Source organism: Pagrus pagrus, assembly GCF_965226575.1.
Source record: "Pagrus pagrus genome assembly, chromosome: 13".
Lineage (NCBI taxonomy): Eukaryota > Metazoa > Chordata > Actinopteri > Spariformes > Sparidae > Pagrus > Pagrus pagrus.
In genome coordinates this window covers 27,372,674-27,387,243 of record NC_140197.1, presented here as the reverse complement: position 1 = coordinate 27,387,243, position 14,570 = coordinate 27,372,674, and the positions used below count along the sequence as shown (strand labels likewise).

General features: G+C 42.9%; 1 protein-coding gene across 2 annotated transcripts in view; it reads right to left on the bottom strand.

Annotated features, from left to right (window-relative positions):
• Positions 1-14,570, bottom strand: part of kcnt2b (potassium sodium-activated channel subfamily T member 2b) — a 40,987-nt gene that overhangs the window by 15,161 nt on the left and 11,256 nt on the right. For both annotated transcript variants that reach the window (XM_084370629.1, XM_084370630.1), the window contains exons 2-14: positions 13,383-13,462; positions 12,218-12,320; positions 11,873-11,935; positions 10,976-11,024; positions 10,519-10,578; positions 9,751-9,825; positions 9,283-9,366; positions 8,813-8,907; positions 7,883-8,063; positions 4,505-4,669; positions 3,255-3,391; positions 2,257-2,320; positions 1,390-1,498 (exon numbers count right to left, since the gene is read on the bottom strand). In XM_084370629.1, coding sequence (XP_084226755.1) covers positions 1,390-1,498; positions 2,257-2,320; positions 3,255-3,391; positions 4,505-4,669; positions 7,883-8,063; positions 8,813-8,907; positions 9,283-9,366; positions 9,751-9,825; positions 10,519-10,578; positions 10,976-11,024; positions 11,873-11,935; positions 12,218-12,320; positions 13,383-13,462 — 1,265 coding nt within the window. The remainder of the gene's footprint in view (positions 1-1,389; positions 1,499-2,256; positions 2,321-3,254; positions 3,392-4,504; positions 4,670-7,882; positions 8,064-8,812; positions 8,908-9,282; positions 9,367-9,750; positions 9,826-10,518; positions 10,579-10,975; positions 11,025-11,872; positions 11,936-12,217; positions 12,321-13,382; positions 13,463-14,570) is intronic.

Genomic DNA, 14,570 nt, shown 5'->3' with positions numbered 1-14,570 from the left:
TCAGAGCGCCCGCTCCCTTCAGGGTACCATGGATGTACTGTTTAATTACAACTGGAAAGAGCATTGGAGGAAAGAGGTCCGTTCTGCATTGGTTGGTTGACCTAACTGGCACACTGGCAATGGGAGGGAGTCACTCAACTATTCTTTAACAGGTGTTTAAAACATCTGAACATATGTGCACATATTTGTGTAAAAAATGTGAGTCACTGTGCTGTAACTGTTGAGGAACAAGGCTTTAAAGGGGTACTTGACTTCTCACTATAACCCCACAGAGCATTCCTTATTCAACACTGAACGGCTGTTGGCTATTTCATAAAAAACAGTATCTTATTTTAAAATAAATGTGGAGTATGTCAGTGTAAGATAATACATCAAAGCAGATCACATGCATGTTGTGGCTGTCTGACTCCCAGAACAGAAGCGGGAGTTTCACCACACAGAGCTCGCTGATAATAGAGAACAGTTGTTACCATGGGTGAACATGAAATTATCTTTCTACCTAACAATTCCTGCCCCACTTATAACAAAGGCTTCGGTGTGGCTGTGCTTAAAGGTGTTTAAACAGCGCTGCGGGGGCAATGAAGGTTTGCCTGCGGGGAGAGCACGTCTACAAGGTTAGCACAACAGCAGAACTCATCAAAAGAAGGGGATTTTCTTTGCGAAGGTGGCAAAGTAAAACATTAATCATTGATAGAGACAGCTGGGATGAGGGCGGCAAGCTAGAATTGAGTTTGACGTTCTCCAGGGCTGTAGGCAGAGAGATGTGTTAGAGAGAGGAAAGGGTGAGAAAGAGTTTGGGTCCTCTTCTTTCACTCGTAGATGATTGAGTGGCATCTTCTGTTGAGCTGGAGAAGAAGGGATTCTCTCCAGCAAGCGATGCAAAAACTCACAGAAACCCTCAAAGGGCTTACAGCCAAGCAGAGCCAATCTGTCCAGCACTTCTTCAGAACTGGGAGAGCTTTGCTGCTGCACAGGCACGCAGATTTTTCAGGCTTATAAATGAAGTAGAAACACTCAGGTAGAAAATGAGTCTTGACAGCTGATGACCCACACTGTAAAAAAAAAAAAAAAAGGCAGGCAGGACAGCTCAGTCTCCCATGACATTGCAATGAAACCCTGCAGTAACAAAATAGAAATGCTTACCCATCCACCCCAACCCATCTTTTACAATGCTGTGCATGATGGCAGGTGACAACACACAAACAGGGCGAAACCCCCCGTCAAATTGGGCCGGGAGGATGTATTTTTTAGCAGGTGTCATCCCATTATTTCCTCCATCCTGATGCGATTAAATAACAGTGGTTGCATCCAAACTAGACGGAGAAACACACCTTCAAGATGACACCTCAAGTCACAGCCAGTGTATTTGATTTCACACTCCCTGCCCACCTGCAAATTTGACGTGGAACTTGTTCTCGGGCTTGAGAATCTGGACGTAGAGGGGGCAATTTGGAGCAAAGTCTTTCACTGCCCAGGCTCGGAGGATGGTCTGATGATCCTGAGAAAATTGGAGACGGTGTTGGATGGGGTGTAAACAAGGGAGGGGGAGAGAGAGAGAGAGAGAGAGAGAGAGCGGAAAAGTGCGACAGAGAGAAAAATGTGGAAACCCATTATTAGCAGCATCAGATTGTAGCTCCACTCTAATAATCCTCTTAAACCACTGACTGCACAGAGCAATTGAAAGGCTCTCACAACGTTTCAGAGTAGTGCAATTCTGACATCCCTGTACAGAGAAGTATTCAAGGCTACACAGAGCACATGGCCATCAAGAGGGAACTGAGTAAAACCAACCCTGACATAGTTATTGAAAAGTCAGTCGAAGGACAAACAAGACGAGACCAAAGTGACTACAGTTTATCCTGTAGGGGACATGTATGTCTGAACCAAATTTAAAGGCAGTCCATGCAACAGTTGTTTGAAATCTATCACTAAAAATCTAAATTGTCAAACACATGTTGCTGCTCGATAAGAGGTCAGGGTATCAAGTTTCAGTATCCGACATGGGACCTTATTTTGGTGGCATGCACTACTGTATAATACCATCCAAAAACATAAAAATCCCCAACCATAAGACTAGCACATAATGTTGCTTTACTGACAAAGCAATGTTCTTTCACTCCGGGAAAATGTTCAAAGCAAATTACAGAAAATCATTTTTACAAACACAAAAATCTACGACTTAGTATCAGGCAGGAAGTCTTAATATGGATGTTCTGCAGGGGTCATGGTGACACGGGGAAGCGGTGGGGAACGTACAGCGGCAATGCGGTCCACTTCAAACCGGTTACTGAGGATAAAGCAGGCCTCAGCATCGTCCATCCTGCAGGCAGTTAGTAGAGCATGTGGTCATGGGGGCAGGAGACATAGACAAATAGAGAGAGGGAGAGAGAGAGAGAGAGAGAATCAGGAAGCGAAGAGGAGAGAAGACACAGGAAGGAGGGTGTTGTCATGTTATTGAGGGAGAGGACAAAAGAGAAAAAAAGCAGGACAATAGAACAACAAACAAACCAATGTGTCTTTCAAGCCCACGCCGTTTATGGATGAGATAGTAGGAGGCAAGGAGACAGGGAGATTAAACATACAGGCTTCTGCTCCCCGTGACAAAGCCAGCCTAAGGTGCTGCTGCTGTAATATCAGAAGCCAGGGGGTAAACATAAAAACAGCAATATGACTCAAACCGTAATTACAGCAGTTACTTCGAGGCTGTAGGAGCTGCAGGTATTAATTATGAGCTCCCGCTTTTTCTTGTGTTTCGTGTCCCAGCTCTGCTCTGAGGTTTACAGAGCTTTATTTTTGCTTAATTACTTTGTGCTGAGAATGTCTCTAATGAAATCTGATAGATGGTAGGGATGTACCAATATATCAACCAAACAGCTATACAGGTCGATATCCGCATTTTTGACTGCAATCAGCCTTTCAGCAAATACGATGACATCCATTCATCTGTCGTGTCACATCAATTTTGCTCTGGTGCATTCATGAGCTGTTGGCTCATTGATAGGTAGCTGTATAGCCGGCTAAGGGGCTTTTAAGGGAGAGTGAGAATATTTTACATGTGAAAGACGCTTGTATAAAGGGCTTTTTCATAAATGTATATGATCGAGTTTGTTTAATGAAGGGCTGAAGGACTTAAAAACAGCAAGATTTCTTTGTTTCCCAATGGGTGCATGCAAAATTAATTACATCCATAAAATCAAATAAATGTTTTAAAGCAAGACTCTTGACTGTGGTTGTTTTTGGTCACAGAGACTCACTTGGCCCTCATCAGGTCTTGGTCTTTGAGGGCAGAGCCCTGAAGGTAGATGACTCTCTGGGCCCACAGGGGCACATGAAGGACCCTCCTAACCTGGACATCCATCTCTGCCGGGCAAAGGATCACCACATAGTAGTCCTACACAGACACACACACACAAACATAAACACACAGTTTGTATTGTGGCTGAAGGGCGTTCAACAACAAGCGAGACATCAGCAAGAAATCTGCTGAAACTAGGGGAAATATTTCACTGACTACATTCAATCTGTAATAATTTGACCATGAGGAATCGCTTGGTATGCAGACAGGAAATTTGTTTTTATTATCACTGTCAAAAAATGTATAATTAATTTCTGATTGGTTGCCAATCTTCAAGAGAGGGTGTTTCGTAATGTTGCCAGAGGGCAGATGCTGGAGAGGTGAGTAGAGATATGGCCGCTTGAGAGTGGCGTACTGCAGAGGATAGCAAAGAGCAACTTTTTTGTTGAGACAGTGATGGACAAAGAATAATAATCATCCTCCCTGAGGTGATTTGGTTTAATTTCTGTCTGAATCTATTTGTTAACTGAACAGAACAGAAAGCAACGCCTGAGGAAAGGGCTGGCCCCAACCACGCAGTCAAGATGGCAACACTGCAGAGGACAAACAAAGCCACTGCTGCTAGCGTGTTGAGCTCACTGGGTTTCAGGATAGGTCTGCAACATTTCTTTTGTTGTCGGCAATCAATGCAATATGGGGCATTTGTGGCCTGTTGGTAGCTGATTCAGTGATTAGGCTTGGAGGTTATTAAATGCACAGTATGTCATTTCTGCTGCTGGGGGTCTCAATCAACAAAATGAAAACACAAGATGTTGTTTGATGACATTGTGATGTAGCCCGGCTCACTATAACAGAGCAGCGATAACCCAAATTAACAAAGTTTAAATAGAATAAAGGAAATGCACTCTCACTTTTCAGGTCAGGATATTTTGTTAAATAATCTGAGGGGTACTGGACATGTGGTGTTACACAACTCATCTGAGAGGCTTCATTACGGGGAAACACAAACACGGATGGACCCTCAAGCAAACACACACACATCTGCTCAAATATGAATAAGACAGCAGTTCAATCTGTGCTAATGCTGAATTAATCCTCTTCTTTAACCTCAGCTGCTCGGGCTCCTGAAGAGGATTACAGACAACAAACACCCACAAACACGAGACCCCCCAGCACCCCTTTGTGCTACTTGAAACCATTTGGAGAGACCTGTAGTCGGGGGTGAGCGAAGAACTCATTGAGGAAGTCCATAAGGAGGTCGATCTTGAGACAGCTGACGCACAGCACCACATGTTTCTCCGTCTGCGCCCTGTAGCGGCTGTAGTTCCCACCAGACTTCTGCCGCTCCATCCACAGAAAGGCCAGCTGCTCGAACTGCATTCAGGACGACACAATCACATTCAACAGATGGAAATTGGATTAAGTTTGCTGGATTACAGAGAGCAGCCAGGTGGAATATGAAACGAAAACAATGCCTTGTACTGTATAGCGTTTCCGTTTGATTAGAGGGAGCGTTTGGGGGAATTAAGAGCGGGTGGTGGTTGAATTGAACATGATGGGAGAGATCGATAGTGGAAGGCAGTTTACGGAAATAACAGGAGGACTAAACAACATTAGAAGAAATCTGTGCTTGATAGATGGATTGTGGGATTTTGAAAACTGACTTACTGAATAATACCCAGATATTTGACAGTGAACACACTGATTTAAACTTATTCAAAACATCACTCACCGCAACAAAATGTAAAAAGTACTTCTGTGTAAATGTTTTCAAGAGGCCTACGACGAAAATAGTGACATAATTGAATCTATACAATTTGTGTACGTGGGCAGAAAATTCATGTCCATTTACACAAAATCCAAAAGATTACATTTTGTCAAAATTTCACAGCCCGATCTTTTATGAACTCGCTCTTTCCCTCACCGTAGCCAAGTGAATCCTATATATGGACAGAGCCATGCTAGCTGTTTTTCCCCTCTTTATGCTAAGCTGCTACTGGCTGCTGGCTGTAGCTTAATATTTACTGATTCACAGACATGACGCTGTCTCTGCCAGAAAGCAAATAAGATTATATTGTGTGATACATTTTACTTTTAAATTAGACTTTCAACCAGATTGCCTTGCCATTAAATTTTGAAGTTCTGGATCAATAACAAAATACCAATTAAAACAGAAATAATCAGCTCTAGCTATTGTGAAAGGAGCGCGGCAGAAGCACCTCATCATTCACCTTCTGTAAGCTCTTTGTACACCTGTCAACCTCATTATCACTGAAGATAGAAAAGGATCCTTGTCTCCGCTTACTCTGTATTTCCTTTGTCCTTTTAACTGGACCAGAAAGAGCCATTATGATGCAACTTTGTCTCGCCCAGTGTAAGCATGAAAAGTGCAGTACCCCCAAGATCCAAACTATCCTTTTCATACAAAGCGGTGTTCAGACTTTTGTTGGTCGTAGCACAAAAAATTCACTCATTTCAAGTGACTGTTTTTCCAAGAATCTTCTTGATTTAAGCAACATTAAGCCGACGCTAAACAGGTAACGAGCCGACGTATTGAACCCCTCTGCCGGCTGTAATGGAGATCCACAGCTCATAATGAACGGCTGACACTGTTTCTAAACATAAACCCAACAGCATTCAACAGACGCTGTTCCCTTGTGTGCTGTTTTTCTCCAGGAGGTAATCATTTTGCACCAACTTTGAGCTGAGATAACGTCAGCTTGTTAACGCTGGAAAACATCATCAGGCCACAGCGTTTTATTCAGCCATTATTTGTGTACAGCCAGTTCCTGATGGCACCTACTTTGGTAGATTTGTGATGTAACGATCGAGCCTTTATTTTTGGTATCGGGATTAGTTTGGAAAGTCTCCAACCTGGTGAAAATGAATTGCAAACAAGATAAATTATCTAAATGGTTGGCTTCTTAGCTTATTTTCAAATCAATATCCTTTCAAGGCTAGAAAAATGACAAAATGACTTGTCATGGGGTAAATTTCCTGTTGTGTGTTGTGGACGGCTAGAGGGAAACAAATAGAGGCAGCAATAAGAAAATGACAGTAGCTCAATCCTGATGGGCTCTGTGGCTCCCCTCTGCAGCCTGGAGACCGGTCATGGCAGGACTCAGAGTCAGACAGACAGACTCACAGACCCGCTGGGTGGGGGTTTGGGTTAGGGCTAAGGGGGGGCCAGTTTCTAAATGTCAAGGGGTATTTATGGATGAAAGATGGGGAGAGGGAGTGGGGAGGATGACACGGCATCCATGTTGCTGATGCAGAGGTCGCCGTTTCTTTAGGAGTCGGCTCGTGTAAATTCAGCGAAATTATATTCAGGCTTTTGTTTTTTGTGGAGGTTTTTTGTGAAGATATTTGCCACCACCCAGCCACAGCTGAGGGGAAAAACAAAACGGTGAGAGCGTGTTCAATAGCCTGTTGATCATGCATGCGTAGGATGCCGCCCTACACCGACTGCTTATGTGACAAGATTAAAAAAGAAAAGCTATCAAAGATGAGTCGCGTCATTACAAAAGAAATCCAATTTACAGCAAAACAAGGATGTCAGTAAACTAAATCATTTGTGAATTGTTTATCAGTCGTGTGTGTGAGTGTGATTTCCTGCCCAGAGAGGCCCTCCTCTGACAGCTGGTACAGTACACACACACACACACACACACACACACACACACATACGCACACATACAGAGGAAATTCCTCCCATTAGCACTTTCACATCTTTTGGGAGACACACTTGTAAGCGAGCTACCTCGGGGATGAGAAGTTTACACAAAGACGAGAAACAACCGTGAGGATACAGACTGACACTTTGTCATATGACCATGTTGTGTGTGTGTGTGTGTGTGTGTGTGTGCGTGCGTGCGTGCGTGCGTGCGTGCGTGCGTGCGTGAATGGTTCCTGAAGTTCCCTCTGTGGAGATGATAAATGACAGGAGAGGGATTTGGGGAATTGAGCGAGTAAGGAAGACACGCTTGCTGTTCTCTGAATAAAAATAGTGTTGTAAAAGTACGTAGGATGCAATGAGTCATCACATGCATTAGTGTGCAGGGGGGAAATACAAGAATTATTATAAGAGAAAACTGTAATGAGCATAAAAAGAAAACAAAATTGCTTTTTGCAAATTGAAAAGCAATCCCATAAATTAATTTTAGGGACGATTGTAAGATCTTTTTGCTGCTTCAAAGGCACATCTGTGCTCGATTTATTTGGGACTTTGGTACCTCCACATAAATTGGTAGACAGCCTGGCAGAGCCCGGTCGGCTGCTGCAAAAGTTAAATTGAAAATAAAAGATGAGGCAGCTGAGATGGAGTTTTGCCTTCAGAGCTTCTTGACTTATTGAATCAATGAGGGTTTTTGGATCACTTTTTAAAACTCACTTTTAAAAGCGGAAGGTCTTTCCAAAGATGTATGGGGCCGCATATCAAATGGGTAGCTGCTGACCGCTGCACCTTTAAAACTTTTCGTTATACTGCGAAATCTCTTCTGTTGCATTGCATCACATTAAAACTAATACCATCTCTTGTTTAATTTACCTCCTGTGATCGTCCTAGAGGTTATCACTAATGTTTCTCACCTGGATGGGAAGCACAATGAGCGCCACAAAGATCATGATGACCACCAGGAGCTGCGAAGGCCAGATTTGGGGGGTGACATCTCCAAAACCCACCGTGGAGAAGGTGACCACGCAGAAGTAGAGTGAGTCGAACAGGGTCAGGTTGTTGCCCGCTCGTTCCAGGTGTTGGATACCGCAGATACTGATGGTGGTCGGCATTATAGGAAACATGGAGATAATAAGAAGAGGGAGTAATTAATAGACTTCATATGTTGGGTGAAGTAAAGGTGCCTGTGGGGGACATTTTACATAGAGAGCTGTCTTTCAATCCTGTGCATGTATGTGTGACTGTGTGTGTGAGGAGATGGAGGTAGATTCATGCTCGAGTGCATATGTGGGACAATATACACTAGTATATATATATATATATATATATATATATATATACACTAGTATATATATATATATATATATATATATATATGTATATATATATATATATATATGTATATATACGACTGCACACTGCGTTTATTGTGTTCTTTAAGGGATAATTGAGTCAACAGGCAAATGTCAACCCTGAAATGGTCTGAGAGCTTAATTCATGCCGTGTGTAGGATCTTCTGGATTAGCTCAGGTTTTCACACCAGATACGCAGGAAGCTGACACATCCTCCACTGCACTTTAAGGAATCGTCAGTTGTCATTTCAGAGCACTATCTCAAGCTTACAGTTACCAATTACTTCTCTGCTCTCTGTCTTTTCTCTCTCTTAGATCCAAGAGCAGCAATTTTTATTCTCCTGTCTAATTTCTTCAGCATGATTCACACTGCTGCTTTGCTTTTCAGCTCCCTTCCTCATCGACGCCTATACATTTCTGCCTCTCTTTTCCGCCTTTTCTTTCCTGGTTGCCCCCCCTTCTCATTTCAATGTCGGCAGCGAGAATACCCACCACGTGAACATGAGACAGACCAGCGTGCTGATGAGTATCACCACCTGGTTAAACATGGCTGAGTGCGTCCTCTGGATTGCTCTGTGGAGATCATTCTGCAGAGAGACGGACACACATGAGTTCAGGTGCAGTAAGTGCTGCATTGTTGAGGTGTAAAATGAGGATAAAACGCGGTCGAGAAAAAGACAATAAAAAGGATGGCTGGAATATAAAAATGCACTAAAAAGGGAGACGCGAGCTTTGTTAGCTGTATGTCAAAGGACAGGAGGAGGCAGGGAATTTAAGAAGCTTCAATAACAATCCCGAGGTGCACGTTTAAATGTTTAGTGACTGATTTACCTTCAAGGCAGAAAAAGCTGGTAAGCTGAAATTGCAGAGACATAGAGGGGCAAGTGCATGCCAACAAAACAACAGAGATGTTGAGATGAACCTAATGGAAAAATTGGATAAGGAGACAGTCTTTCACTCACTATCATGTTCTCCAATGCGTGTTTGGCCAGCCAGCAATTGAGAAATACAGGGATGAAGAGGTTTTTGAAGGAGGGCAAAATCACCTGTCAAGAAGAGAAAGCTTCAGTCTGCTAGGCTGTCTGTCTCATCACTTCTTTTTTTTTTTAGATGTTTTATACAGTCACAGGATCTCTTGCAAGGAAAGAGATGTGCCTGTTGTGAAATCCTTTCTGCGTTACTGTATTAAACATGTTCAAGAAGGGAGGTAGGGACTGAGGTCAGTAATCCTTCATGACAAAATTGTTTGTTACCTACAAAAATCTGCAATCTTGACATTCAGTTATCATTAATATAAATTAATTTTACAGTAAATAAACACATTTCCATAATGATTTTTAGAGTTAACATTTGTCTTCTTTTCTCTTCATGACGTGGTTTTGTACATCAATTTTACACGTTACGTCACCGGGCCGTATCTTTCCACTCACAGTGATCATGAAGGGAACGGCGCTGATCATCTCCAGAATGAAGGGGACACGTAATACTTGCTCCCAAACGTTGCCCTGGAAACAAAAACCACACACAGGGTCAGGGAACTCCACTGTCATGGTGACCTTAAGGGATTACCACGTAACAGGCATGATTGCGGAGAATGGAAAGCGACAAATTGAGTAGCTTGTGCACAATAGAATAGATTGGGGTGTGTACGGGTTAAACAGCTCCCTTGTGCCCTTTGAGAGCAGCATTACTTACCATTCAATTAAGATGTCAACCAATGTTTTTTTTATGCGTCTGCCACCTACATATGGCTGACCTGAATCTGGCTAGTGTAGGTGGACAGGCACAGGGTATGTCCACAGGAATCAGTCAACTCTAAATGCTAAGGCCTCTAGCCTCCAGAACAATCTGCAGAGGGAGTCTTTTATAGGCTTATAGTGTCAAGTACATCAAAGGCAGGGCAACCCGTTGATGGATCAACCCCCGACTACAGCAGCACAGGGGCCTCCCCTAAAGTTTATTCTGATGTGTCAATAACAGGATGGTGCTTGAGGAAGCCTCAAGGCCTGCTCAGGTGCGCTCCGAATGCACGAGGAGAAAGGAAAACTTCCGTTTAGCAGGAGTGCGAAGTAGACAAACACTACCCTTGAGCATAAAATGCACACCCACACACACATACGCCACATGTAGACATCACAGCCACAGACATCACAAAAGGCTTCTGATTGTCTGTTGGGGTCAACGAGCACGTAACTCACCTTGTAGCTGAGGTACACGAGCAACATAGTTTCTGAAAAGCTGATGAAAGCCACAAGCACCTGCAGAGAGAGAGAGAGAGCGAGACAGAGTTATTGAGAAATTTAGAAATGCAGACAGAGGGAGAGTAGACACAGAGAGGAGTCAAGACAGTTGGAGCAGAGAGAAATTAGGAGTCGCAGAGATGGAAGAGAAGAGCGTGGGTGGAATCAGTAGGCGTGCTGATGATTGAGCTTCAGAGGGAACAGGTTTAAGTGAAGCAAGACACAGTCCGGTGTCTGTTTGTGTACATATATGCATGTGTAATCATACTGTAGTGTCAGGAGAAATGAACTGATTTCATGTATTTAGGCTCTTAAATCATGTGATGTAAATTTAACGCTGATACAACTGATGTGCAGATATGTGTGTAAACAGACTGAGGCCTCGTTTACACAAGAGTGTACTGATCTATCTGACCTGCAGTGCCCACAGCGGTAGAGGTCTATCCACCCAGATGATCAGTTTCCTACAGCGTGGAAGAAAAGGAAAGAGCAGCAGAGAGAGATGTGGCAAATTAAAAGACAAAAAAATAGACTGAGAAAATGGACAAAATGTTAAAATTCTTCTCTGCCAAACACAATGGCACGCGTGACACTCAACAGGGACCATGAACAAAGCTCACGACACTACATAACATTGAATTATGCTGTTTACAACAGTGGAGTGCACAGTTTCCACTGTGCTCATATTGTAGGAGAAAGGTAATTTTCATACAATCAATGGACATTTACAGCTCTATTGTGAGAGAAGCTGTTTTTTTCTTCTTTTTCCAAAGACACCCTAGGGCTTATCATGGCTGCTTGCCTGCCTGCGCTCTGATTTGCTCCTACGAGTCTGCTGCCTGGAGCAGGAGGCTGCCCATCCCTTTCCTGAGCTCACTCTGTCAGGCTCCTTATTCATGTGGAGCCAGAGCTTAGCCAGTGTCACCAGCCACCAATTAGATCAATAGGTCCCTGAGCAGGAGACATGGTGTAGCCTCAGGTCCGTGTGCACTTCCTGGTTCCTCTCCCTCTCTCTGCTGTTGTACATCACATGCTTTATCTCCACTAGATCTCTGTTGATTAGGCTACACAGGCACTACATACATATTATGTTGACAGCTAATCCATGCAGTTGGATTGTGACAAATGAATGTGGTTCTGTAATGCTCAGCATCAGCATTGTGAACTGCTTCAATTAAGTGAAGTTGCATTGATTGTGTTATACAACGTTTCCGACCGGTGGGCCAGTGTTGGAGATGCAGGTCCTCCAGGGTGTGTGGTTTCATGGGCCTTGTCTGCAGGCTAAAGCCATCACTCCTAATTAGAGACTTACCAGTCAACCTCACTCCAGGGACGGGATGAATTGTTTTGTTTGGTGCAGTTTGCCCCGCTCACACTGCAAGGGGACAAAAAACAGCAACACAAAAACAGCGATGAAAGCAACTTATTTTCCAGAAGCTGGACTCAGCTCAATCCAAATATCTGATTACTTTCCTGATTGCATCTCCACCTCCTCTCTTCTCTCAACATCATCTTACATCCAATCCTTTCATGGGATACTCTACACACTGTAATCTCATCTATTGACCTGATGCACTTGCTCTTCCTATCAGGGCTCCGCACTGGCAGAGATTTTGTTTCACCTCATTAAGCCCCCGTTATCAACATTTGCTCTCACCAGTCCTGTCTTCCCTCTTGCGGGTTGTCCAACAGGACTCTGACAATGTAGAGGAGGCAGCTCAGCACCTTCAGAGCAAAGTTAAACATTCGCACTCGCAGACCTGCAATGCAAAAAGAAGACAGTTAAAAACAATATCAATCAGCAGACACTTTTCTTTCTATTCTTTTTTTTAAAATATTGTAACAAGTGTTTTAAATATTCTCTGTGCATATTTTAAAAATCTCTAATAAAGCTCTGGAGGCTGTGTAATGCTCTGTGCACCTTAAAAAGGAATAAAAGTATGTAGCTGCTGAAAGTTAATCTTTAGTTAATCTTAGCTGAAAGCCAATTCTTTACAACTACATTTTTATTACTGTTAAAAAATGTTATTTAAGCAGTTATTAGTCCCTTCAAAAGAAGTGAATGCAATAACTATTTAGTATTAAACAAACACGGTACAAAATACAGGTTTCTCACACAAGGTATAAGTACATGTTTATATATATATATATATATATATATATATGTGTGTGTATATATATATATATAACCTTGATTCCAAACTAGTTGGGACAATGTGCAAAATGTAAATAAAAGCAAAATACAATAATTTGCAAACAAACTGTGTTTAACGAGTAATATCCTTTGTTTGAAAAACTATTTTTCATTTCTATCTATATTTTTAGCATCTTTTAATTATTTTTCAGTATTGTTTGTTGTTTTTTTCTTGGCAATAAAAGCGATTCTGATTCTAATTCTGATATTTCTAGTTGATAAATAATAAAACATTAAATAAATTATCTTTGTTTATGTCAAAAAGTATTAGCAAATTATCACATGATGTTTTTATTTATGTTTTACACAGCGTCCAATTTTTTTGGAATCTACTTAAGGACTTTATGCATGCAGGGGAAAAATAAACAAAACAAAAAAAAACCATGACATTTCTATGAATGAATCCACTGATCGTTGGAATCACGACACAGACATATGAAACAGTCACAAAGAGTGGATGCGTTTAACGGTGATGAAATGTAATGCAATAATAACAGCACACCACACGCTACAACGAAAAACACATCTCTTCAATTAAAGAGTAACTCATGTGGTAAGAAAACAGGCAGCAGAAAGAAAATCACCCGACTAATTACGGACAGAGTGATCCCAAACAAAGACAACTCACTGGATCTTTGGTTTTTGATGAAGAACAGCTTGAGGCGCTCCTTGAAAGTGTTCTCATTCACATAGAACTCTACCTGCACCCTATGAGATGGATGGAGAGGTGGGCAGAGACAGAGAGGGAGAGAGAGACATAAGGATAGCGCAAGAGCAAAAAAGGGAGCTCGCAGGAGGCGCTGCAGGTGACTGAAGAGATGAAATACTTCTTTTATGAAGTCAAGTCGAGATACAAAAGACAGGAAGCAAGTGGTGGGCTGGGAGACAAAAGCGAAAAGAATAAAAAGGTGGAGGAAGAAAAAGTGTACAATTGAGCAAATTGGAGATAGAAAGGGTGATAATGATTATTTGAACACTGAAAAGTATGGAAATAAGACCCCGTGTCTGGCCGCATTAAAGACTAATGGGTTTTGTAGGAAATGGTGTTCCTGCCTGTCCGCCTGCCCATAGGCCCAGACAGCTGCAGTCAGTCTCGTTATCTCCACTGATTAAATATAGAGCAACAAATTACTTCCCTCTGATGTTTCTGCTGAACATGGGAGGCCATAATTACTGCTCTTTCTCCCTTTCCATTCTGGCACCCTCCTGTTAGAGGGACACACACACCTACTGTACACACACACAGGCCTTAAATACACACCTGCAACGGGGTCATTAGGATTATTAGACCATTCGCACGCCCGTCTGACATGGACGCTCATGGAGAGAGGCATGATGAAAATGACAAAGAGACAGTCTTCAGACAGCTCTTACATGTGGACAGACGCATAAGCAGCGGGAGTGAGGGTGACTGTATTTCCTGTCTGACCACCTCGGGGGAGAATTCTCGGTAGCTTTCCTTTCATCCTATGGAGGGAAGAGTGGATGACTCAGGTCGCGGATGAAAAAACGCCAGGCCCGGCTCGCTGGTGGTCTCCAGGCAGATGAAAGAGAAGCAGAACAACTGCAATCTGTTCTCCTGTCTGCAGGAAGAGGAAGCGATGGTGGGGGGTTGGGGTGGATGGGGGAGGCGGTGGGTCTTCCCAGGGTTCCAGATTGACGCTATACCAGCACCCCACATGTTCAGACACACACCGACGCCGCACTTTTCCAGCTACATTTGGGGCTGGGGGTAACTTTCCTCTTTGTTGCTATGGCAACACAGGATTCGTTGTCTTTTCCCTCCTCCTCTCACACGAGCAGATGTGAGCAAACA